This window comes from Pelodiscus sinensis, chromosome 10 (genome assembly GCF_049634645.1).
Source record: "Pelodiscus sinensis isolate JC-2024 chromosome 10, ASM4963464v1, whole genome shotgun sequence".
Taxonomy (NCBI): Eukaryota; Metazoa; Chordata; order Testudines; family Trionychidae; genus Pelodiscus; species Pelodiscus sinensis.
The window spans coordinates 28,716,735-28,742,810 of NC_134720.1; the positions used below are offsets into that span (position 1 = coordinate 28,716,735).

At 44.6% G+C, this 26,076-nt stretch overlaps 1 protein-coding gene across 1 annotated transcript in view; it reads left to right on the forward strand.

Annotated features, from left to right (window-relative positions):
- The window catches only part of ARHGEF26 (Rho guanine nucleotide exchange factor 26), a 114,789-nt gene that overhangs the window by 72,021 nt on the left and 16,692 nt on the right, over positions 1 to 26,076 (forward strand). The window contains exon 12 of the mRNA XM_075937745.1: positions 10,074 to 10,283. Within this exon, the coding sequence (XP_075793860.1) occupies positions 10,074 to 10,283 (210 nt within the window). The remainder of the gene's footprint in view (positions 1 to 10,073; positions 10,284 to 26,076) is intronic.

The following is a 26,076-nucleotide window of genomic DNA, read 5'->3' on the forward strand; positions in this document are numbered from 1 at the left end:
CTTTGGCTCCGGAAGCTAGCAGATCCCAGGGACACCCAGTGAGACCTTTACTTTTGGGCAGCTGGCCTGCTGGCCCCCATTTTGCCTGTAGCATGGTTCCACTGGGCCAGAGAGCATTGACACAAAATGGTTTTCTAATGATAAATCCACTAGGTCAGTGAGGAAACCTGCTTGCAGATGCTTGCAGTGGCTCTTCCTGTTTCACTCTTTGCTGTTCCTTCAATCAAAAGTATGTGAGGCCTCAGGTCCACCTTCTCTCCTGCGTCCCTCCTGGCTTGGGGGACTGACAGTTGTATCCTGAATCCAGGGCCTTTTTTACTTTCTGATCCAGAGCTTTAAATAGTGGCTAAAAAATCTATCCCTTCTCCACTGCTTAGCATTCAGCTTCTTGTGATTGCCTGAATGAGTTCATTCTCCACCTTCTGTGGAGTCTTCCAAGCCATAGATAACCTCTGCATTTGCAGCGTAAAAAGCACACCTGCATATTTTATGTGAGGTTTTCTGGCCTTCTTAACACAACCGTTATGGTTTCTATCCCTTGAATGTGTGATGGAAAACTGTGTTCAAATACCCTTTTTATGGTTGATGGACTGGGACATAGCTTTAGTGCTGATCACTGTGCACAGTGACTGTCCTGTTGGTGTCAAAGATTTAATGGTAGACAGTGTCCCTGGGGTAGCAGCTAACTGGTCAGTTGTTATTATCCTTATGTGTTCAGTGCTGTATTCATCATTACTCAATGAAAAAAATTACCACCAAAATTTTTCTTGTGTTTTCTACATTTCTCCTCCTTCTTTCCTATTTTTCTTCTGTTCTTCCTTTGCATTTTCCTTCTTGCAGAAGCACCAAATTCTAGCCCCTTATGATCCACACTCATCCTCATCCCCGTTCCGTCCGCTAACGTGATTACTAATGACATTGACATTCAAGTCCAATAATGACCCATCACATGTAAACTTCTTAGAGGGCAGAGGAATTCATACCCTTCTCTGGAGTAATTTTTCAAGCTGTATCAGGCAAGTAGCCTTGTGTTAACTGTGCTTGGGTCACATTTTGAAGGTTTTCTTCACAACTGTGAGAGCAAGCAGATTTCTAAGGTCATGTTTATACTTTCCCATGGATCGATGCTCCGAATGTCTATCTTCTGGCATTTGATTTAACTGTTCCAGTAAGGCTCTCATTTCTCCTATTGACTTGCCACCGTGCGGATGGTGCCAAAATTCAAATCAAGGTATGTGGACTCCAGCTATGCAATTAATGTAGCTGGAGTTGTGTATCTTAATTCGAACGTATCCCCTTATGTAGACCTAGCCTTAAATGAAAAATTCAGTTCTACAGAAACCAAATATTACATGTGGTGTCATATAAATACTTCAGGCAGGCTAAATCTGTTTATAAAAGGCATTACATGTGACATCTTAGTGCTGCTTTAAAATAACCATACCTAAGTACAATCTATATATTTTTGCTAGGTCACATTTAATCTGAACTGTGTGTGTTGTTCCCAGGTTGAACTTCCAGCACCATTCCATCTCCCCTTGCTACAACTGCTTATATAACCTTTACCTCTTCTGAACCTGACCTGAGGCATTGTTATAGAATTGCTAGGTTTAGATCACTATTCATATGTTGCCATTTATCAGTGTTTCTATCATTTACATTTTCTCAATCTGTCAGAGAGCTCAGAAAATGAACAGTCTGCAGGAGCATCCCTACAGCTTCTCACGAAGGCCTGAAAGTGTACTGCAGAGCAGCATTCTGTTCCAGGATGGAACAGAGCTCCCCCTTGAACCTGCCTGGATCAGATAGCTCCGACGCACACAATACTGAGGCCAAGAAAGTCTAGTTAGGGATTACAGCATTCATTATGGAGTAGATGCATTTGAGCTGGCTTGCTGTATTGCTCCCTTTCTACTCAAGGAGTAGTGAGCTGAAGCAGGCGTTCTTTATTCACCAATTCAAAAAAGATCCCCAAATTGTATACTGAAGATTGTTAAAAGATTTCTCTCAAACTGCAAAGAGACTTCTGTTTTAGTGAAGCTATAGAGTTATTAAATATTTTCAGCTCACTTTCTGTAATACCACAAAACTCTATCTGTTTAATGGCTGCATGGTGTGTCAACTCCTGAGATAATCTTGACAATGGAATGCAGCTGGACTTCATAAATTGGAAACCATCCAAAGGTCAAATACTACTTTGGAATGTTACCTGTTCATAGTTGCTTGCAAAACTGGGTTTATGATCCAGATGCCCTCCCCCTCCCCAAAAAAAACACAACACAACAGTTTCCTAACTACAAGCAAATGTCTATCTCAGCACAAACGAAAGGAAGCAACTCTTGTAATGAAATACTAAAATTTCAGTATGGAGCTTGCAGGAGCTTTTCATTAATGGTAATGAACTAAAATAAGAGATTCATTTGTACCTCTATTATGTTGGTTTAAAAAGACCCATTGAAAAGAGTGAAGGATTTGAATTTTTTTTACTATACATTTTCTACTCATGTAGCATATTTGTATCTGTGTTGGCTCAGGATATTAGAGAGGCCAAGAAAGTGAGATAATGTCTTGTATTGCACCAGCTTCTATTGGTGAGAGAGAGAGAAGTTTCTTAGCCTCATTCAGGATTTGTCTGCTCTACAGAGTTTTGTTGTCAAAAACTGACTTTTGTCAACAAATCAGTAACAGCATACATACTAAGGATGTTGAAGACTAGTAGACTAGTCAACTGTCTGATAAGCTGTTGGATAGTTAGTCAACTAATCGACCTTTCCTCCCTTGCTGCCTCTGTTAGATAGAGGCTGCAAAGGGCAGAAAGGGGGGGTACTTCAAAGCGGCAGTGCCGCACAGCTGATCCTGGGCTCAGCTATGCAGCACTGCCCCTTTGAAATGCCGAGGCTGCGTTTCAAGGTGGCAGTGCTGCGTGAAGTCCAGGGACAGCTGATCCTGGGCTCTGTGCAGCATTTCAAATTGGCAGCGCAGCACAGAGCCCGGGATCAGCGGGGGACTCCTGAGTCTTCTGCTGACCCATGCTGCACTTCCACTTTGAAATACACAAGACCACCTCCCACCCCCACTCCCTCCCTCGGCAGGAGACTCTAGTACACCTCAAAGTTGTCACGCCTGTGTGCAGCAGGACTTCCTGCTGGCCCTGGGCTGCACGCAGAGTTCCACGTTCCTCCTTTGAAATGTTACAAGAGCCCCAGCGGGTGCTCTTGTTACATTTCAAAGGAGGAATGAGGAAGTACCTATTGAGTAGTCAAGTAATCGATGGAAATTCCATCAACTACTTGACTAGTAAAATAACTGATAGTTAACATACCTAGTTATGTTAACTAGGTTGGGAAAAATGCCCAGTTTTGGTGACAAAAAAAGTGTACACCTAGGAGAGACTCTCTCCCCCCACCCCCTTCATTGTCAACAATAGACACTGCTATTTGTTTTGTTGGCAGAACTGGCTTCCGCCAATATCCCACAAGGCCTGCCCTGATGGCTGTGCTCAGTGTTTTGATCTCTGCTGCCCTGCAGGCATGCACGCCTCTCCTTTCAAAGCCCTGTGAAGTATTTGACAGCTTCATGTGTTGCTCTGTTTGGGGAACAAAGAGAAAATCATTGGACTGCTCCTGTTCTGCCCTGCACTAGGAACAGGGCTGCAGGCAGACTGCTACTGCATGGGGAGGGGGACAGATTGCTGTGCTGCTCTGATATTTCTCAGCATGGAGAACTCACAGAAGGCTATTTATGATGCCATCCTCAGCAGTTTAGGAACTGAGGGAGAACTCAGAGAGGATCTGAAGATGCGATAATCTCCATCTTCCTACTGCACTATGGCTCTTCAAAGAAAAAATTGTGGCTCCCGCACCCGTGGCTCTGACAGGGGCAACATGTTTCTGTCTAAAAGAGACAGAGCTGGAATTGCAGCATCCTGTGGCTGCCTCAAAAGGGCAATGCCTGCTCTGCTCTTAAAAGGGTAGCAGCTGGGGGGGAGGGAAAGGGGAAGGGAGGCTGCTTGCTTTTTTTTTTTTTACTCAAAAGCTTTTTTTCCCTTGGCTCTTTGTACTGTATCCACCACAATTTTGGCTCTTCATCTGTAACGGGTTGCCCACCCCTTTAGGGCCTTGCTCACTCTGTCGATGATGGTGTCTCAAATGTGCATATGATCTGTCCACAGGGAAGCAAGTGTGAACACCCTCTGTCAGTTCTTGTTTTGCCATCTTTTGGGTGTCAACATAAACTTTGTAGACACAACTCGGTAGTGTAGACATACCCTGAGCTCTTCCTCAGGTCTAAGAAAAGAACTCCTGGGTCACAGCAAAATGTAGTAAGGAACAGGTTAGTTAACATAAGTGGTTAGCATATATTGGAAGGGAACGTTCGAAGCGGTGTATCACCTCTGCAGTGACAGGACAAAAAAAGGGGTTTAGTAGATTACAGATTGCTGTTCTAAATCCAGTGTCTGTTCAATCCATGGTTTTTAGTGTCTAGCTAGAGTAGTGAACTTAAGCTCCCAGGCTCATATTTTGATGCACATACTGAAGAAATGTTTAATTTATTTTAAAATATAAATAAATCATTGAAATTATGTGTTTTCCCCATAATTGTAGAGTGTTAAGTTGACTAAAAATCTTTACTCTTTGCTTTCTTGACTCTTCAGTGGTTGCCATTTCACTAGTTCTCATGAAGGCCTAGACGTGTACAACATTTGAAGGGAAAAGGTGTGAGGACTTTTTTTTTTTAAGTAAATTGGATGCCCTGCCATAATTTATAAAACCATTTTTATCATCCACTGTAGATGTTGTTCAGCACATTTAAAATTATAACTATTCAAGTCACAGTTCTATAGATAGAGCCATGCAAATCTGCAGAAGTCTGCTTCATACCTGTGGTATTTGCATCCGCAGATGTAGATATCTGTGGCTCATTTTTGTGGATACAAATTTTGTGTTCACACAGGGGTCTTATCTATAGAGCATGCCTGGACTAAGATAAAAGATGTGTTTTAAAATGTATTGGCTAACAGATTCTATTACTGTATCTATTACCCTAATATAGACAGCCTATAGAGCTGCTGAAATTCTAATACAGTGTAAAAAATACAGAAAGATTTCTTTAAAGAACTTTTTCTGATCCTCTTTATAAAGAAAAGCAGGGCACAATTAATTTTTTATTTTGCACATAACTTTACAAAATTTACAAAATAATGAATTCTTTGCTATACTTCTAGAGCAGAGGTGAGCAATATTTTTTTGCCGTGGGCCACTTCAAAACCGGAAGGGGTGGGACCTCAAAAGGAAGAGGTAGGGCCAGGTGCTTCGGGCTTCCTCATCCACAAACCATGATTGGTGTGGGGATGTGGGAGCCGTTTTGCCCCCCCCCCCCTTCCCACTAAGCACCCATGCCCCTGGCAGTGGGAAGAGACTTCCTGTGCTCCCCCACCCCCAGGCCAATCAGCACCTGGGGGTAGGGGAGCATGCAAAGCCTCCTCCCACCCCGCCAGGAGCATGTGGTGCTTCTAAGTGCCACGTGCTTCTGGCAGAGCAGAGGAACCTTCGTGTACTTCCCTCTATCCCCAAGCCCTAATTGGCTTGGACATGGGGGAGCCGTAGGGCCTCCACAAGCTGGATCCAGCCCGTGGAGGCCCTTTTGCCCATGCGTGTTCTAGGGCACGTTAGGTGAGTACCCCTGCATTTTAAAAAAATAAAGTGCTATATGAAGCATGTCACTGGTTCTTTGTTTTAGCAAGAACAAGTTCCTCTGCAACTCCTTTGATTGTTTTTCCATTTTGGTTTGGCCTCTGACATTTTCCTCTGGAGGGAAAAATAACAATCCCAATGTTTATCAGCTGTGGGATTGTTTTTTGTTACCTGTGTCTGTTCACTGTAAGAAAAACAAGGAAAAAACATAAAATTGGGTTTCCACCTCTCAAAGCAGCTGGTCTGTGGGATTCAGTGCTTTATAAACGTCAAGAAATTTGAGGATGAAGCCAAAGATTTCTCTGTATCTTTCTTCTTAGAATCAAGACACATCCCTACTCATATGAAATTTATTGGGACTGAAGCAATGTTATTCATAATATGCTGACTGCTCTGCAGGCTGCATGCTCCCTGCCAACATTTGAAAACATAAGTGTTTTCAGGTGGAGTGAAAAGTATTAATGGTACAGCAGGAGGGCTTATAAAATTGATGTTCCTTCCTAAATAAGGTTCCGTGATATCCTGGCTGCTATTTGTAGCCAACTAAATGGGATTTTACATTCTAATTTCAGTGACATTTTTACCTGTACAGTAGACAGACAGACCAAATAACAATTGCTTGTACCAATAGCAAATGTTTCTAGTTGATAAATGCTTACCAGATTCGTATTTTCAAATTAAAGTACTTCAGAATATTGCTCTGCCTTGTTGGAGCACATGAAGGTGCTGTAGCTCCAAGTGAAATTCTCACGTGTTTCTAGAAGTCAAAGCTCATGCTCACTGATGGAGTCTGTCCAAAACAATTGTTTATAAGAAAACACATGGAGTCCTTGCAGGAACATACTCACTGGGTTGGCATTTCTTTGGCTTTCAGTATTCCATGGACACAGAGATAAGCCAGAACCAGGCTTATGCCTTTGTTGGCTTGCCTACCTCTCCTATATAGTACTGCTTACTTTGATTTGTACAGTGGTGGGTGTGTGATTTAGGGCATGGTGTCCTGATGCTGCTTAGAGCTGAGGTGTGCAAACGTTTTGCCTCTGGGGTCACATCAGGGTATGGAGATTGAATGGAGGGCCATGAATGCTTATGTAGTTAGGGTTGGGGGGGGGGGTGAGGGCCCAGGTTGGGAGTGCAGGCTCTGGGGTAGGGCCAGGAATGAGAAGTTCAAGATGCGGGAGGAGCTCTGGGTTTGGGCAGGGATTGGAATGCGAGGGGGTGGGGAATATGGGCTCTGAGGTGAGGCTGGGGATGAAGGGTTTGAAGGTGGAGGGGGCTCTGGCCTGGGCTTGAGGGGTGGAGTGCAGAACAGGCTGTGAGGGCTTTAGCTGTGTGTGTGGCTGTTGGGTGGGGCTGGGAATGAGGAGTTTGGGCTGCAGCAGGGTGCTCTGGGCTGCGACAAAAGGGTTCAAAAGGTGGACGAGGGATCTGGGCTGGGGCAGAGGGTTGAGGGCATGGGCTCAGGTACAGACTCCAGGCACACTTACCTCCCCGTGCAGCTCCTGGAAGCAGTGCCATGCCCCACCGTTCAGCCAGCTGCCATGCAGACACAGCCAAGTGTCTTTGTGCACTAGCCCCTCACCCACAGGTTCCCAGACCGTGGAAGCTGTGAGGATGGTGCATGGGGCAGGTCAGCACACCAAGTCCTCTAGCTGCCCCTACGTGTAGGAGCTGGCTGGAAGCGGGGACAACCCACTGTTTCTAGGAACCATGTGGAACAGGGCAAACCTCGGACCTCGCTCCCTTGAGGGCACTCGGGAGTCATATTAAAATGGCTGGATGTGGCAGTTTGCTGTCCTCTAGCTTAGAGGAACCTTATCGAGAAGACAATTAGGTATTTTCTTGAATTATATTAAAATAATTGCCATACTCTTATAACAAAACACATACTTAATTCACCGTGACTTTGTTTGGACAAGGAATTGGTATTTTAAACATTTGAGTTTGCAATGAGATTTTGTGCAATTTGACATTTGTCCGTGTCTAAATTGGATGCTTATAGGTTGAATTCAAGAAGCAGAAAGAAAGCAGAGCTGCTAGTCAATGACATATTACCAGTGGCTTTCCAGAAGTTGAAGTGAATTTTAAACTTCCTTTCTTCAACCTTTAATCTGCCGAGCAGAAGTCACTTAAAAAATAAAATAGGGGAAAAGAAACTTTAGTTGTGTAATGTAAAGTAGTATATACCATACGTTCTGGTTTGATTGGGTGCCAAGTGGATAATGGTATCTCTCTGCTGTAGACGATAAGAAAAGATCTATAGAACAGACTGAATCTCAGTGGAGCTGTGCAATTCCTTTTGTACCTCTAGACTGTAAGTGAAAGCAATTATTTGACCAGGTTTAGTGTGGATTTTGACGAGAGAGGAAGGGGTTCCGCTGAGTTACTAGTTTAAGGGGAGCTGAATAAAACAAACATTCTGAAAGTAAACAGAACAGTTACTGTGAAACCTAGAATTATTGTCTTCTCTTCATATCTCATTGTTAGATGGTTATTATTTAATTGGTTCAGATAATGGTGACTGGTTAATTCATGGATTAGTCATCCATACCAGCATAGCTGTAAAAACCATTGGTTTGAACTAAAAGGAGAATTTCTTACTACACAATCAGAAGCAATTGAGAAACATATTGATTGAGATGGCTTTTTTTCTGTGCTGTGGTACAGAAGATTACCAGATTTGGAATTTTTCTCTCTCTTTCAACAAGCCTTTAAGGGGCAATAAATCTGAAAAATAACCCTGCCTGGTTTCAGAAGTGGGAGCCTTGTCAGAATTTACAAGATGGACTAGGTTTATTGAAACTGGTAAAGCTAGGTTGCTTTTAAAAAGTTCCCATCTCGATGAACAGCTGGTGAATTTACAATCATATGTAAGACAATTCTGGGAAATACATCCACACTATGCAGTTGAAGGGAAAGGCTTTTCAGTTTGCCTTTTCTCCTACCTTAGCAATTCCATTACTAAAGTAAGTGGTGCAAATTCTTTCAAATGTTCCTTAAATAATGTTTTGATAGTTGAGCACAGGTAAACAATTTAAGAACTGGAAATGTAATTAAGATTGACTTCTCCTGGAAAGGTGTTTTCTACCATTTCTTTATATTTAATTGCGCATGAATGAATAAGTTGGCTAAGACAACAAATGTAATAGAAACCAGCGTGGATTCACAGTGTGAAGTGCTTAGGCATGTTTCTGAAGATATTTAGAGACTCTATGTTTCTGGCACCTGTTATCATAGATACATGTTAATGGATTGGGGTCTGGGAGGGATTGAAGTAAATGTTTGTTGTCAGCGCACAGAAATGTCTAGTAACAGGAAACAGGATGACCTGACCAGGCATTGTCTTACATAACAACAAAGAATAATTCTTAACTAGAGTAGTTGAGGACGTTTGATTTAGGAAGTTGAATGACTGAGTTGTTTAGGGAGAAGGAGTATAAATTTGTAAAAGTCTTAGTGCTTGGGTAACAATTTTTTAAAAATTGTATTTCTTCATGGCATATTTTCCCTCTTCCCCCCGCCCCATTTCAGTAACCCTACACAAAATTAATGCTGGAAGTCACACATATAGAAAAGTGCTATTATATGCCAAATAATCCTGGAATGTGATTCAGAATACAGGTATGATCTGTGTGGTCCAGACTTCCACAGTCTCTGGTCCACTATCTCCCTGGGTGCTCCCAACTGGAGCACATGCAGGAAAAGCTGAGCCCTATGCTCAGCAACTCTTACCCTGTCCTCTGAGAGCTTCCAGAGAACTGCAAATACTGTAGCTAATTTGTGGCACTCAAGCTCAGGGTGGGGGATGAGTTAGAGATTCTTTGGGGAATAGTCAGGGTGGAACATGGCCCCTGTTATGGGGGTGAGAGTTGTATGAACTCCCTGAAATAGAAGTACATGGTAGGGTGGGGAGCTTGGGTATGGGGGGAAATGGGGAGATGCAAAGAGCCACTGGAATATCTAGTATGCTCAGCCTACACAAGCAACAAAGTGTGCAACATTTTAGTAGAGTGTATTCTAAAACAGCATTGCTTTTGGGTGTCAATTACTGGGGAGTTAAAAAAAAATAAACCAGAAGACATTATTCTCTGTTTGCTATGGGATAAATTCAGCTTATAAATACCCCAGGAGTGTCAAAGCCATGTAAACTGTGCTGCTGACTGAAATGCCTTAAGGTGCAAAGATTAATTTCTTTTGTGTCTTTGACAAGCAGATGCTCTTGTAAATATTTTGGTGGAAAAAAGTTGCCAAAGGGCTGAAAGTGTCAGAATAATCAGGTGCCTTGAAATGGGTGTTACTAATGAATTTGCTCTTGGATGCATTTAGTGGAGATTTGTTTACTCTGAGCAGAAGTGTTAGGTTTTTTTCTTTGTTTTGCAGTGAGGAGAGTTACAATGTCACAGATTATTCCTTGAGGGACCAGCTGTTGGTTGAACAATGTGATAGTGAGGAGCTGAATTCCTCACCTGTGAAGAACAGTTCGACTATTCTGTACTCTCGGCAGAGCTCTACAAGTCATCTCTTCAGATTAACTGTTCTTAGCAACCACGCAGGAGAGAAGATGGAGATGCTACTGGGGACCGAGACACAGTAAGTCGATAACTAGAAACTTCCCCAATGCTCCTTTCCTCTTCTCTTCTGTGGAATTTTTCTTGTAGTAGTGGTGCTGGAGCATAGAGTTCTTAGATTCTACTCTCTTATTTAGTCAGGAAGTCCAAAAACCAGCAGTGTTCTCTTTATAATAGGCCTAAACTTTCATGGTCAAAGTAAGAAAACAAAAACAGAACATGGAGAACTCTCATGACAGTGTAAACTATTACACTTGCTACATTGGACAGTAAGACTGCACCAGAAGCTGTTTCCCCTCTTGTGAAAAATTTCAAAAAATTTCCCATTCTACATCTAGATTTTCTTGTGGGGGAGAAAACTCGAGAGATTTTAAAGGGACCTGCCTTTAATATCCAACAGCCTGAATTAGGCAGAGTAGGTACTTGTATCTGCATTTCACATATCCAAGGTGTGTTCCCTAATTACTGAACTACTGACAGTTGTAGAATGCAGCTATTACTCTCTGACTGGTGAAACTAAAACCCAGTTTTTGGGGGTGAAATGGTCAATTCCAGACACGCTCTACTAGGCAGTATACTGATCAAATATAATAACCTGTTCATCTTACTGTAGAAGTAGGCTGCATATATTGACTCATACAAAGATTTTAAAAATACAAGCAGTCCCCGGGTTTTGTACAAGATAGGGACTGTAGGTTTGTTCTCAAGTTGAATTTGTATGTAAGTCAGAACTGGTACATATTGTACCCCAGGTGTCCCCGATTGAGCCGGTGCTGAAACTGACCAGCGGCTGACTACATGTCAGCCGACGGTCAGGGCAGTGAGTGGTGTGTGTTATACACCCGAGACTTTAACTGCTGAGACCGGGGTCCCTTGCAGTGGGCAACCTGGAGGAGGTTGATGGGCACCCCAATAAGTTTATAGGGAGAGCTTATAACACCTCAGATTGTAGCTGCTAGGATACAGAAATCCCTTCGCAGCGGGCAGCCTGGGGAGGCTGAGAGGTGCCCCAATGGATCTGCCACCTGGGAGTGACACAATCCAAAACACCCAAGCTCTCCCTATACCTGTCCCTTTGACCGGCTGAAGTTCTTTTGTTTGTGTTCGGTTCGGATACAGCAGCACAGGTTCAAGTCAGAAGCTTGACACTCACTGGCTTATTATAGGAGAAAGAAAGAGAAAATAAAATAAAAGAAACTTGGTTCAATATATATATATTTATAAGTGAATGAGGGCACGCCACTTATTCCCAAAGTTTATAGCTAAATCACCTTACCAAAGGCAGTTTACAATAGAAATGAAGCAGTTTGCCTTAAGAAAACTATAATGAAATAACTAAACTTATAACAGAGTAACAATTAAAGTGTACACATAAAGAAACACATTGCAGGTACAATTCTCACCCCTGTGTTCCAGACTTGGCGTGGCCAGCGTCTTTCTCTCAATCCCTTGGGAAGAAGTAGGGCAAGGTTGGGCGTCCCACGGACCTCGGGAGACAATCTATACCTGCCAGCAGGTGTAGGTGATTGGAGCTCAAATGGGGTGGGCAACTAAACCCCTCTTTATACCCCTTGGGTCACATGGGCTTCTTCCTGGTCTCAAGTGGCCAATTAGGAAAAGTGGCTTTGAACGCCAAGTTTCCCACGAGGGGTGCAAAGCATAATTCACACCTGGGAAGATGCAGACAATGGGCACCTCTGGTATGTGATGGGCGAAGATTCTTCACCTGAGACAGTGCAGGTGTGTCAATTACTGATACTAGCCATCAGGGTGACGGGAGGCCTCCCAGTCGTCAGCTAGCCCATTTACTGTCTGGTTTCTGTTTATGGTAGAGTCAGGGACAGGCACCACACCTGCGTTCCCAGGGCATCAAAGGCTGACTGCCTTTCTCTTGCTCACTGGGGGCGGGGGGGAAACAAGATGGGGTTCATGTCTGGCTACACTACAGGAAGCCCAAGGCAGAGCTGCTTTGCCCCGAGCTTCCTGGAATCAGCCGCTGATCAGTTTCAGCAGCAGCTGACTTGGGGACACCTGGGTAGAGCACCTGGGGTGCTGCCTGCGGGGTGGCGCTGCGGGGACCAACCCAGCAGCGCCCCAGCTGCTCTGTCCCAGGTGTCCAGATTCAGCTGCTGTTGAAACTGACCAGCAGCGGCTGAATCGGACACGCCTGGGGCAGAGCAGCTGGAGTGCTGCTGGGTTGGTCTGGTAGCGCCGACCCTTGGCGCGGCGGGACCAACCCGGCAGCACCCCAGTTGCTCTTGGGGATGCTTGGGGCAGAGCAGCTGGGATGCTGCTGGGTTGGTCCCGCAGCGCCGAGGTGCGGCGCTACTGGACCAACCCAGGAGCACCCCAGCTGCTCTACCCCAAGTGTCCCCAAGTCAGCCACTGCTGAAACTGATCAGCGGCTGACTACAGGAAGCCCGAGGCAGAGCTGCTCTGCCCCGGGCTTCCTGTAGTCAGCCACTGGTCAGTTTCAGCAGCGGCTGACTTGGCGACACCAGGAGCAGAGCAGCTGGGGTGCTGCTGGGTTGGTCCAGTAGCGCCGCACCTCGGCGCTGTAGGACCAACCCGGCAGCCCCCCAGCTGCTCTACCCCAGGTGTCCTGATTCAGCCGCTGCTGAAACTGACCAGTGGTGAGAAAAGCCTGGTCTGCTGGGGGGGGCGGACGCACTAGCTGCGCCCCCCCCCCCAGCAGACCAGGCTTTTCTCACCGCGGAGGACAGGGGCGGTGGGACCGCGGCGCGCCCGCATCCTCCACGGCGAGAAAAGCCTGGTCTGCTGGGGGGGGGGGGCGCACTAGCTGCGCCCCCCGCCCCCCCCCGCAGACCAGGGAGACGCGGGCGGCAGGACCGCCGAGACGCGCCGCGGTCACACCGCCCGCGTCCTCCGCGGTTTTGCTCCATGTCTCCCTAGTCTGCTGGGGGGCTCCCCCAGCAGACTAGGGAGACGCGGAGTGGCTTTTCTCGCTGCGGAGGACCGAGACAACAAGAGGGAGGGAGGAAGCGAGTAGTTGACTTTACTGTCCAATATGCTTAGGCTTATCGGATAGTCCACTACTCGCTTACACCCCTAGTCCCTGACTGTTGCCACTCTCTTCCTGCAGCCGTGCTTGGATCTCGCAGTCACATGTTTTGTATCTCTGGTGGAATTGGAGCTCTGCTCTGCACGCGCAGTTCTGTGGCTCAGCCCATGACCCCTACCAGAGCACGCTCTCTTAGAAGAAGGCAAGAGCAGTTCTGACAAGCCAGAAGAGCTGGTGTCCTGCTTTCCATCTCCTTCTATGGGTGCTTATGCACGTCACCTTATGGAGAGAGCAGCAGGGCAGAGAGAACAAAATCTCAGGTGCTTGCCTGCATCCAAAGGGCAGATTCCATCACCGGAACGTGGCATTCTGCAGTAGTTTGGCAAAATATCAAATTTGGTGTTAAATTCAGTGAACAAGGAATTATAGAGTGTGCCTGGTCCTGTTTATGTAAGTCATTGTATCTGGTGGCTTTACCAAAGCAGAATCTTTCAGCATGGTCATTGAAGGCTCAGGTAAATACCAGTCACAGAAAGTTTATGAGAGTTCAAAGCAGAAAAGTGTTTTTCTTTCTTCTACTCCTTGAACTTTCAACATCAACATTACTCAGATAATTTCCCACTTGCTGCAGCCTTAAGTTCTTTTAAATGGTGCTGCCAACAAGTATATATTCTGGCTAAGTGATAGTAGCTATTTTATATGCAAGCTATTTTATGCAGTAAGTTTGTCCTCTTGAAACTAATTTTTACTACCTCTTCCTCAGTATCACCACCCTGAGTGTCCTGATCTTATCAGTCTTTGAATAGTTATCATTTCTCCAGCTGGTCTTGTTGATTAGATTTGTTCAGGAGCAATTGAGGGCAAAGTGATTTTTTTTTAAACTCCTGCTCTTACGACACTGGACCTAGCGTAAGGCAGGGTTACTCAACTTTGCATGCCCTGGGGGCCCCGGTGATCCTCACAGCACATGCTGAGGGCCACAACTTAAGTGTGGTTGCATAGACATATACGCAAATAGCTTTTCACATTGACAAGCGTGAATACAAAGATTAAGGCAAGACTACACAACACACAGGCTCCATTTAAGTCAGTTCTGTTGATATTAATTTCCACCCATATGACAGCACTTTTAATGAGCAATAACAGTCCAGGAATTTAACTCCAAAACACAAATCAACCCAAGCCGCAACGTAAATCCAAACTGCACAGCGGGCCACAAATAAATGGGCCACAGGCCACGGTTTGAGTAGCCCTGGCTTAAGGTATGAAACTCCAGCCATGTAGAATATGTAGCTGGAATCAGCTTACCTTGGTGCCGTCCCCACAGTGGGAGGCCAACAGGAGCAAACACTCCTGTGGGCTGACCTTATTCCTTGCAAGAGCAGGAGTACCAGCAATTGCCGGGGGCGCCCTCTGAGTTCAATTTAGGGAGTCTTCATTAAACTCACTAAATCAAACTCTGGAAGATTGATTGTGGTAGCGTCGATCTTCCGCATGGTGAAGACAAGGCCTAAGGTTTGAACATCAAGAGAAAACCTTTATGAGAGATAATAGCTCTATGTCTGCCTCTAGATAAATGAAACACTTCGCTACCTCACTCTTTATTCTTTCAGAAACATGAAACAGTTAAATACCTATTGAAACAGAAAATACCACTATGCTTTACACCATAGGCTATGCCAGTGGTCCCCAACCTTTAGAGGCTCCCGGGCGCCCGGGGGGCGGGGCCACTCATGCGCCGGGCGCCCGGGGGTGGGGCCACGTGTCCTGGGGCACGCCAGGGGCGGGGATGCCCTTGCACCCGGCGCCGGCATGTGCCCCAGGGCTGGGGTCAGGGCCGCCCGAGCGCCTTGTGCTGTGGGCCAGGGGCCGGCGCCGCCACCCGAGCCTGGGGCTGGCACCGGCGCCGCGTGCCCGCATGTGCCTCAGGGCTGGGGCCACCCGAGCGCCGCGCACCAGGCGCCGGTGCGTGTCGCGCGCCTGGGGCCGGCGCCTCCAGTGCACCGCGCGCCAGGGGTGGGGCCGGCCTAGGTTGTCGGTGGGCGTGCAGAAATGCCCTGGCGGGCGCATAGCACCCGCGGGCACCGCGTTGGGGACCACTGGGCTATGCATTCTTCTACCTATAGTGATGACGGCCCAGCAATGAAGTGTAGGAGATTACTTTGTCAAACTCATTGTTCAACAATTGCATGTGGCTCTTGCCAAAACTCTCTGGCCACAAACAGCAAAGTTAATTTTAAACTAACATAACTCAAAGTCTTCATACTGTTGCTGATGTACACTGTGCAGCAAGTTGTCCTGTGTGTCAGTGAATTTAGCAAATAAAAAAAAAGACTTAAATATCTTAGCAGTAAAGCTTTTCTGATGATACAAATGTTAGCTGTTAAATATTTCGTCTATCTAAGGGCTTCTCTACATGAACATTGTTTATTCACACCTCAGCTTGTGGCATACTCAGTACTAGGGATGTAAGCGACTAGTCAACTATCCGATAAGCAAAAGCTTATTTGATAGTTGAGGGACTAGTCAACTAGTTGCTCCCCTCTCCCCCCCCCCCCCCCCCCCCGCTGCCTCTATTAGAGGCATAAAGGGGGTGGTAAGCTTGCTTAAAAGCTGGTTCCTCCCAGCACCGTCTCTGCAGGGGAGGCAGAGGAGTTGCAGGGACCGAGCACAGGCCAGGAATCAGCTGATTCCTGGCTCGCACCTAGTCCCAGATGCGCCTCTGCTTTTTAAACGTATTAAGAGCTGACAGGAAAATCCATCAACTAGTTGATTAATCTAAATTTAACATTGCTACGCTGCACTAATCTGTCATGCATTAACTCTGCATGTGGGCTCTCTGGATATGCACTAACAATTTGTTAATGGGCTTTGATTCAGTGTCACTTCGCAGTAGGAGAAAATTAAAGTTGGTGTCCACACAAAAAGTGCGTAGCAGGCTAGTATGGGGTGGAGTTGCACCAGAGCCTGCTGTGAATTAAATATACACAAGCCCATTCGGTAAAATCTAGGTACAGTCTGAATGTTCTTGAATGCTGTTTTGTCACAGGTTTTCAGGCCTGTTCAAAAGCAGATGGATATTAAAAAAGGAAAACAAATATGGAGATGGATAAAGGGAGTTGAGGGGAAAGGAAGAAGGAAAGTGCCAAATGTCACACACATGTGGAAGCTAGTGCCTTCAGTAAAAGAGCATAAATAAAATTATATATCACTAGCGGAAATTGATCTCCATGCTTTAGGGAAAGATATGAGATGGATATTTTGAATAGTTATGTTAATATGGATATTACTGCCTATTCTGGCTAATGGGGCAGGGCCCAGCAGCCGTCAAATTCCTGCTTTATTTAAAGATTTGTCCCTTGAAAGATGTTTAAATGTTCATAGCTATACAGATGGAGCTGGGTTCCATTTATCCTGCAGCAAAGGAGGTCAGTGACTTATTCTCCTATTATAAATTATATGAGTTAAGTTTGAGTTTGAGACCACCCAAAAAAACATCTTTCAGGCCTTCTCCAAAACCCATAAGCTATGTCTACACTGCAGGCTTTTTGCACAAGAATGATTGTTCTTGTGCAGAAACTTGTAGAGCGTCTACACTGCATGCGTATTCTTGCTCAAGTAAATTTACAGTAAAGCGTCAAAAAAGAGGGCTTCTTGCACAAGAGTTATTCCTCGCCACACAAGGAATGAGCCCTCTTGCACAAGAGCTCTTGCACAAGAAGGCAGTGTGGACGGGCAACAGTGGCCATCAGAGCAGCACAAGAGAGTGTTCATGCTGCCATGAACCCTCTTGCGCAAAAGCACGTTTCTTGCACAAAAGCACATGGCGATGTGGACACGCTCTTGCGCAAGAACTCTTGTGCGAAACAGTTCCTGCGCAAAAAACCTGCAGTGTAGGCGTAGCCTCAGTGTGGTCATAAATTCACAGAGGCACCATGGTCTACAGGATAGAGTCCAGGACTTCGGGTCATGAGCCTTGAGTTTCATTCTTTGTTCTGCTGCTGACTTTGTAATGTGATTTTGGGTCATTCCCCCCTGTCGGCAGAGGGATGTAAATTAGATGTATCAAAAGAGCAAATGAAGCCAGGATTTAAATATCATTAGTTTAAATGTAGCCTTCGTGTCAGTTTCCTGTCTGTGAAGTGCCAATAACCCTTTTCACACTGTAAGACACTTTTCGAGATGTCTACTTTGAGGTCAATGAAAACTGCCATATAGCTTCTAGGCAGTGACAGTGGTGTTTGTTTATCACAGTTAATGTGAGTGAGTTATGTGTTGGACTTGGGGGAGGGAGAAGGTATTCTTCAGAGGCACAGTGAAAGCTGCTAAACCCAGGTAAAAGGAATCAATTTTTATAGTGAGATCTGGTTGAATCACATGTTAAAACAATTTCTTTATAAGTTCCATAAAGCCATACCTGTGTGGGAGAGATCTTGTTTGTGTTGTCAAAAACTTCCACTCATTTTTGCTATAGTTTAAATCTGCTATCATTAGCTCACTGTTGTAGAGAGAAACAAAAAACAGGACTATGTAGAGAGAGTCTCTTAAAAAATTGGAATTAGCCTTTGTCTAATACAAGTCTGTCATTAAATTATTCAATAATTATAGATCCCTGCATTTTACAGCACACACTAGATTACATTCCACTCAGTGTATGTAAACAAACTCCTCTTTTTGGATATTTATTCAGTGGTTACCAAAATGAAGTATTTAACATCCTTAATAATGCATATGATTGCATTTGTTGTGTTGATTGAAATATGTTAGAAGTGTACTGACTTGAAGCCAAGACTGAGCCCATGTAGTTCATATAAGGTGTTCTGATGTCCCACATGAGGAGGAGTTTCAACAAGGAGATGTTCTGAGTTTATGGCCTGTGAAGTAATTCACTCAGAGCTTTTTAAAAAGCCCCTGGATATTTTTGAAGAGAAGAATAAATATGTGATACTATTATTTATCTGCTTTCCAACCCAGACTAAAACTTTACATAGTGCTCAGAAAATACATTTAGCCCTAAGAGCCAGGGATGCAGAGGTGGATTATGGGTTTGTAGAGCCTGGGCCAGAGCAAGGCCGTCATAAATGCCTGGGGTTGTAAGTCAGGGGTCGCCTGTAGTTTATATGGTTAACTGATAAACCCGGGTTTATCAGTTAATCCAAACTAGATGTGCCCACAGTGTTGGTGCCCGTGATGCCAACTCCATCTTTTCTAGGCCTGGACTTGGCATCATTTGAAGGTAGGGAGGTGAGGTGGATCCCAGTGGCTTTTAAGGTGGCTCCCAGCACATACCGGTTCCTGTGAATCTGCCTCACCACCCTTGCTGCCTCCCACAGAGGCAGCAGTGTGGGGGGCAGGCAGGAGCCACTGCTTGGGACATCTGACTTAAAAGCCAGCTCCCCACCGAGCACCAGTTCTGCGGAGCCGCCTGCCTCCCCCTACCCTGCGTGGGTGTCTCTGTATCTGTTCACAGGGTGCTTGGGCCCCCCACGGACAGTAGCTGCTGCCACGGAGCTCCCCTCACAGACCAGCTCCATGGAGAGGCAGCAGGACTGGGTGGCAGGGGGCTCCCTGGGTGAAGAGCATTTTAGGAACTTCATAAATGCTAAAAATTGTTGCAGCTACATGATTACTAAAGTAACCAGTATCTAACATCCTTACTCATTCCCACCCCTTCTCCCTGCAGTCCCCCCAACCCTTCCTGCTCCTGCTGAGAAAATAGGGCCAGGGCATTGGGGCTTGCCCAGCACTCCTCCTGGGGAGCAGATGAGCTGCAGATGCATCTCTCCCCTGCTTAGTAGGGATGTAAAATCCTGTTTAATTGGTTTATTGTTTAACTAGTTAACTGACTAAAGGGGTGGCAGAAGGGCGGGTGGGCATGGCTGGACTGGAATGGCTCCCCCACCATGGACAGGGGCTACTCCGGCCAGCTGGTGTGCCCTTGCCTGTTGCCAGGCTGGGCCTTCCACAGATGGGGGCTGCTGCGGCCAGGCTGGAGTACCCCTGTCCACCCTGGACCCTGCAGGGCAGGAGCAGCTCCCTGCCTGTGGCGGTCAGGGAGCTGCTCCAGCCCCCATCAGTTTTCTGGGACCAGTAAACGTCACCTCTTAACCATTCACATCCCTACTGCCCAATGCAGTAGGGGTGGAGCAGGGCGTGTCCTGGCATAAATGTCAGGTGAAGTAGGGCGAGCCCCCATGTTCCAACCCATTCCCTGACAGGAGAGCGGGTGAGGGAAGCAGGTCATGGTGTGGGATAGGGATGTAAGAGTTTAACAGGTTAACCAAGAAGCATTGGCTTCTTGATTAACTTTATTGATTAAGCTGCTGGGAGCCAACAGAGCATTTAACCATGTAACTGATTGAATTTCAATTGGTTACACGGTTAGTATTTTTTTTTTTTTTCCTAGTGCAGGGGCACCCCAATTGGCCAGGACCCCGGGCAAGCGCCCCATTGGGTCAGTGGTTAATCCACCACTGCAGGGATGTACCACCTTCAGTGATGCAGTGTTTACTTGGTTTTCTCTCCCCTTCATTGGTCTTGTGCGCTTGGGGGACAAGGGCTATTGAATGAACAAGGTAGAATCCTGGGTACTGAGAAACCTGGAGCATCTGTTGTGAAGTGCCATGGTATTTGTATTGGATCTTTGTGCAAAAAATCAGAATGTCTGTACCATGGAGATTATCAACACTCCAGTCACTGAAACAATGGCATAGCTCTTGTTAAGAAAACCACTACTCAATACTATCTCTAGCAGAAGTTACTTCAGGTTCTGGTTCCGTACGAGAGCAGGAATAAATTTAGAAGAAGAGAAAAAAATGACATAATCAAAGCTCATTTGCGTGTCAGACTAGTATGTTCTGAAATAGATCTTGGTCAGAAATGGAACATTCCGGTGTCGATAATTTCATACCCATGTCAGGAGCTTCCACTAAATAGTTAAATATGACCTTGTGGTTTGTGTTCTGCAAGCAGCAAAAAAATATGCTAGGCAGTACATCTTGTGGTGGAGGGATGAGTGGGATGCAATATGGTTGTGTGTGCGCTGCAGCAGGGAGGGACCTTGTCGGGGCAGACAAACTGGTATTAGCAGGATTCAAGGTACCATGCTAACAATAGCCATGTGAATGTTGCATTTGGGACTGGAGCTAGCATGAGTCTGTCTGTCCTCACTGGGAGGCTTGCTCCAATTCCAGCGTAGACAAATCCTGTTTGTCTTGGGTGGTTTAAGAGTGAAATGGGAAGCTGAGGTGCACAGTAACTCCAGGAACACATCAGTTGTCATGTCTCAGCGCCTAAAACAATTTCCCAAGATGATCTCTAACTCAGTTTGGCAGCAACTGTACTTACAACATGGAGAAGAATCACTCAGGGGCTTATGTAGGTCTTTGTACAGTGCTTTTCCTGCCAGGAGATTCTGAGGCTACGTCTACACTGGCGGCTTCTTGCGCAAGAACTCTTCCACAAGAGAGCGTCTACGCTGCCATGTCCTTTTGTGCAAGAGATGTGCTTTAGCTCAAGAGCATTCATGGCAGTGTGGATGCTCTCTTGTGCAAGAAAGCTCTAATGGCCATTTCAACCATAGGGACTTCTTGCGCAAGAAGTTCATGCTGCCTGTCTACACTACCCTCTTGTGGAAGAGCTCTTGCGCAAGAGGGTTTATTCCTCATGGGGAAAGGGATAACACTTCTGGAAGAAGCCGTGTTTTACAACGCTATACTGTAAATTGACTTGTGCAAGAACGCTCATGCAGTGTAGACAGCAGGCAAGTTTTTGCACAAGAACGGCTGTTCTTGTGCAAGAAGCTGCCAGTGTAGACGTAGCCTGAGGGATTGACTAGAAGTGTAGCGAGGCCAATACCCCTCCTCCTTCTCCTTCCACATATCGCCCCTGGTGTTATCTTCTATTGACAATTGCTGTTAAGTGATTGCTGTTTCACAAATTGTTTGTTTCGCCTGTGTCATTGTCATACTGTGTTGGCAAAGTGATTTGAACTATAGTGTCTATAGTGATGTTTTCAGACCAGTTTGGGATGCTCATAGATTAAAGTTGATACTTAAATGTAAAATGACTATTAAACTTTATCTTGTTAATGTGGTTGTTGTGACATAACTGAATTGATTAAAAGCACTTATATAGTTTTACATGCATTTTGGAAAGTTACAGTTAATACAATTCCTACCAGTTATTAGCTGTATGTATTGCAGTACAGAGCACAACTGGGCCTAATTTAGAGGCCTTATCCAAAGCCCATTAAAGTCGGGCAGTATAGGTCTATTCTCTCCAAGAGGAGTATGCAAGCCAAAAACCACACCTGAACAACCCTTTTGAATATATTCATCAAGATGAAACACAAATGCTTGCAGCTGACATTGACAATAGAAATTGCAACACAATATATTCTTCAAAGTAGACAAGTGAATTTGGTCAGTTTTTAAATTGGGATAAGTCTCTTGAACGCTAAGAATTATTAGTTGTTTGCCGTGTTGGTCCCAGGATATGACAAAGACAAAATGGTTAAGGGAATCTTTTTTTATTGGACCTGTTTCTGTTGGTGAAAGACACTTGTCTTCAGGCTTCACACACAGTGCTGTAGAAGAGCTCTGTGGAGTAAGAATGTTAACAGGCAGGTAATTCACTATTCATGTCGTCAATAAAATTTTTATCAACGACATAATTAGTTAATAAAGGAAGACTTGCTCGGTCCCCGCTTGCACTGGGTCCAGCAGCCCCCAGGGACAGAGGCTGCTGCCAGAGCAGCCTCTGCCTAGAGCGAGCCTGGGCAGAGTCTGCTTTACGACAGCCTCTCCTGTCCCCCTCTTCCCTGCGGTGCTGCCTCTAATAGAGGCAGCAGCACAGGGAAGGGGCAGGTGGCACCGCAGACACATGCTAAGGGAAACTGACTTTTAAACCAGCTCCGCCCCCCAGCATCAGCTGCTGCTCCTCTCCCCCCCCTTGCTGCCTCTGATACAGAAGCAGCAGTGGGGGAGAGAAGTGTAGTCAAGTCTAGGCTTATCAGGTAGGTGACTACTCAACTACTTGCTTACATCCTTACTATGCAGCTTGACACCTTGTCTCTTTCACCAACAGAAGTTGGTCCAATAGAAAAATATTACTTTACTTACCTTTGTGTGTCTCAAAAATTATCAGTATATTTGACTTACATCCAGGAAATTATTCAGATTTAATGTAGTAATTTGTTTAGGAAGAAAAGGTACCTTTTTCCCCCTGGCAGTAATTGAAAATCCTTATAGAACGTTTCCCCTCACAAGAAAGGGAGGCATGGTGAATGCAATCAGTAATTAGCCATTCAAGTAAGCATCCTTGAAATGATGTTAACACATTTTTCCTTTAACTTTCAGAAAGTAAATTGTCTTTTTATTGGCATATTTCCTTATGTCAATGAGAAATTTCAAACAAAAATCGCAGGGATGGGGGGCTGCAGGGAAAGACACAATCCTGTTAATTGTCATTAACCCATACAGACCTGTCCTCACACTAGTTGAGAAAAAAGCAATATAATCAGTCCAATTTGGGAACTGTATTGCAGTCACCAAGAGAAGTAGTTATGAATTCTAATTTGCGGCTACTGACAGTTACGTTTAAAGGAATAATTAGCTTGATAGGACTAACGTGTTTTAAGAAGAGGCTGAGCAAGTGACGGCTATTAACTTTTGCTGTGCTGATTACTTGCTCTTTGTACTGTGTTTCTAAGTGGCATGTACCGTTGAGTCTTCCTATCCCCAATTTATGCTTTCTCCATTTATGTTCTTTTTTATCATTTTGATTTGATATAGATTTTGTAATGGTATCAGAATTACAAGGATTTTTGTCATTAGCCATTTGGCCTATATCCTGCAGGACTGGCTCTACCAGAGGTGAACAATAACGCAGAAGCAGTGCACCAGGGTTAGCCTTTAGTGGGCTGCTGGCACTTCATGACCATAGGTATGGCCGCTTGCCGCTCCCTTTGACTGTGGCTCGCCGTTCCTGGTGAATGGGAGTTGCGTGAAGCAGCATTGACCGGGCCACCACTTCCCACAGTTCCCATTGGCTGGGAATGGTGATCCACGGTCCAGTGGATGGGCTTGTAGACATGCAGGTAAATAAAGTGCCCGTGGGCCACTTATTGCCCTCCCTTGATGTAGACAAAGGAAGGAGAGCAATTAAACATTTGACTGTTTACATTGGCAGTAGAACCCAAATTATTATGCATGTTCCTATGCCATGTATTCTCCAAAATACAGGATATAGATATAGATGCACACAAGACTTGTGTTGCAGGGTAAGGGCTGTATCCCCATCCTTAGTTCTACTACTTATGGCTTATTGCGTGCAAGCATCATAAGCATTGTCCAGTGCCCAGCTTGTGCAAAAAAGGTAGAGTGAGTGTTCTAATAAAAATACAAAGTCTTCATTGGTTTTACCATCTCTTTAAATTGAAGAATTAGGCCAGTGGTACTGTTTTTTTTTTTTTTTTTAACAACTTGATTGTGTGCAGCTTTTTTTAAAAAAAAAGTTTGTGTGCTAATATTTCAGTTGTGAAGTCTACACAAGGCCAGTTCATGGCTTTTCACAGTTCATGCAGTAATAATTTGGATAACCAAAGCTCTTTCAATCATGAAAGAAAAGGAAAACAAGTAATCACTGTAGGGAAGGGATTTAGGTCAGAAAAATTAGGTCTAAAAGTGTCTGAGAATGAGGAGGAAAGTGAATAGTTCACTGTGTATCCCACCAAATCAGAACTCTACGTTTGTCACTTCACCTTCACTCTCCTGTGCATGAAGTGATTTTCTTTTGTGAAGTCTCTCGTTCCTTGAAGGATGGCCTTAAAAATCCAGTTTGACTGCAAGTTAAAATCTCCATTTGGGAGGGGTTTCTTTTGTTTTGGTATTGGGTGGGGAGGGAGGTTTCCCTCTAAGTTTAAAGTCATTTTGGCCATTTCCAAAAAAAAGTTATAGCACGTGAATTGCACATTTTTGAATTTTAAACAAAGAAAAAACCCTTTTTCAATAACATGGTGAATTGTTTTAGGTATTCTAATAGAAAGGATTGGAAGAGCCGTGGTATTGCATTACCAAAAGTGACTCGGTGGAATTGTAGCAGCATTGGTCCTGGGATATTAGAGAAACATAGTGGTGAGGTAGTTAGCTCACCTACCTGGTCTCTTTAAAAAGTGCCTATAGCATGAGTAAATGCTAAATTTCATTGCTTTCTGTTTGTTTTTCAAGCTACTCTCATTCCCATCCATTTGACATCATTGGTTTAAGTGTGAGAGCAGAAGGCTGGGACTCCAGGGGCCTGGATTTTATTCCTGGTCTGCTGATTTAACATCTGATTTAGGATTACCCAGGTTTGATATTTCCTGCCTTGTATGGCTTAATATTTGTCAGATATTTTCTCTGGTGAAGGACAGCATTAAGTGTGATGTGGTGGTGTCTATCATTCCTAGCATAGTTCCAGAAAATAAGTGTATGCAGTAAACTAGAATGACAAATAATACACATTTATTTGAAAGCATGTATGTCTAGTCATCCAATGGCCTGGCATATAAATTACTATTTTCCAAATAGGTTGGAACATAATTAATTAATAGCGCCAGTGTCTGAGATAACTGATGAATGCTTTAAAATCTCTAAGGAAGGAATTTTTAAAATCTCTAAGGAAGGATTTTTCTAAGGCAAATTAAATGTCATGGGCCACATTTTCATACTCTCCCTAACTGCTTTCCCAAATATTGCAGTTACACCTGTTTGTGGAGCCTTATATTTTCCTGTGCATGTTGGGTAATCGAGTAACCAAAAAATGGGCAGAAAAGCAAGAAAAATGCTGGTTTTATAAAGATCACTATTAAAACCCCCTTTCAAAATGAGTCCCAAAGTTTGTAAATAACACGAATATAGAATAGAATATTAGTATTAATAGTTAGTTAATATTTTAGTAGCTACGTTTTATAAAAGTAGGTCTAGATACCGGGGCAGATGATCATTTTGCAGGGCCCAGGGCAGCACAATTTCACAGGGCCCGCCTTTGTCACAGCACATGCGTGGTGGCGCCATGGTGCATGCACAGGGCTTCTTGAAGCGCGGGGCCCGGGGCGGCTGCCCCTCTCACCTTGCCCTGTATCCGCCCCTGTCTAGATATAGATTGTTGTACAATCAGGAGGAGATATTTGTGGAAATCACTGTAACAGATTTGGCATAATAAAAAAGGATAGGAAGTAATTTTTGTTTTCTGGCTGATTTGTAGAGGATTATCATAACACTTGGAAGATATAGAAGAGGAATACAGCATTTTGTTAAACAGTAGTGACTTTGTTGAAAGAATTTTGCATAGCTGTGAGGAAGCAGTGATGTTTTGTTGGGATTGGAATGGCCCTTATTCTGTTTCAGGCAGAGTTCTGCTTTAGACAACAGCAACAAGTAATGTCTTGTTCTCTCCGGTATAAATCCCTGTGAGAGGCCATCATGTCTCAGATGCCATTGGCATCCAAGCTGCCCTCCGCAAAAGTAAAAGATTTTTATCTTTCTCAATGGACAGTAAAGACGGGAGGGAACACATTAAAACATTAACCTTACAGTGCTCTAGGCCTAACCGGGTCCAGAAAGTTTTTCTGTCTTAGATTTGCTTTCAAAGTTTAGAATAACCCTAGAAAAAGATCTACATTATTAATCCATTTTAAAATTTTTACTCATTACTATAATCAGAGGAAGATTCAAACTTGTTCTGGCATGACCTGCTCTGTGGCAAAAATGTGTTTGCATTTTTAGTTGTTTGGGGGGTTTTGAGTAATACA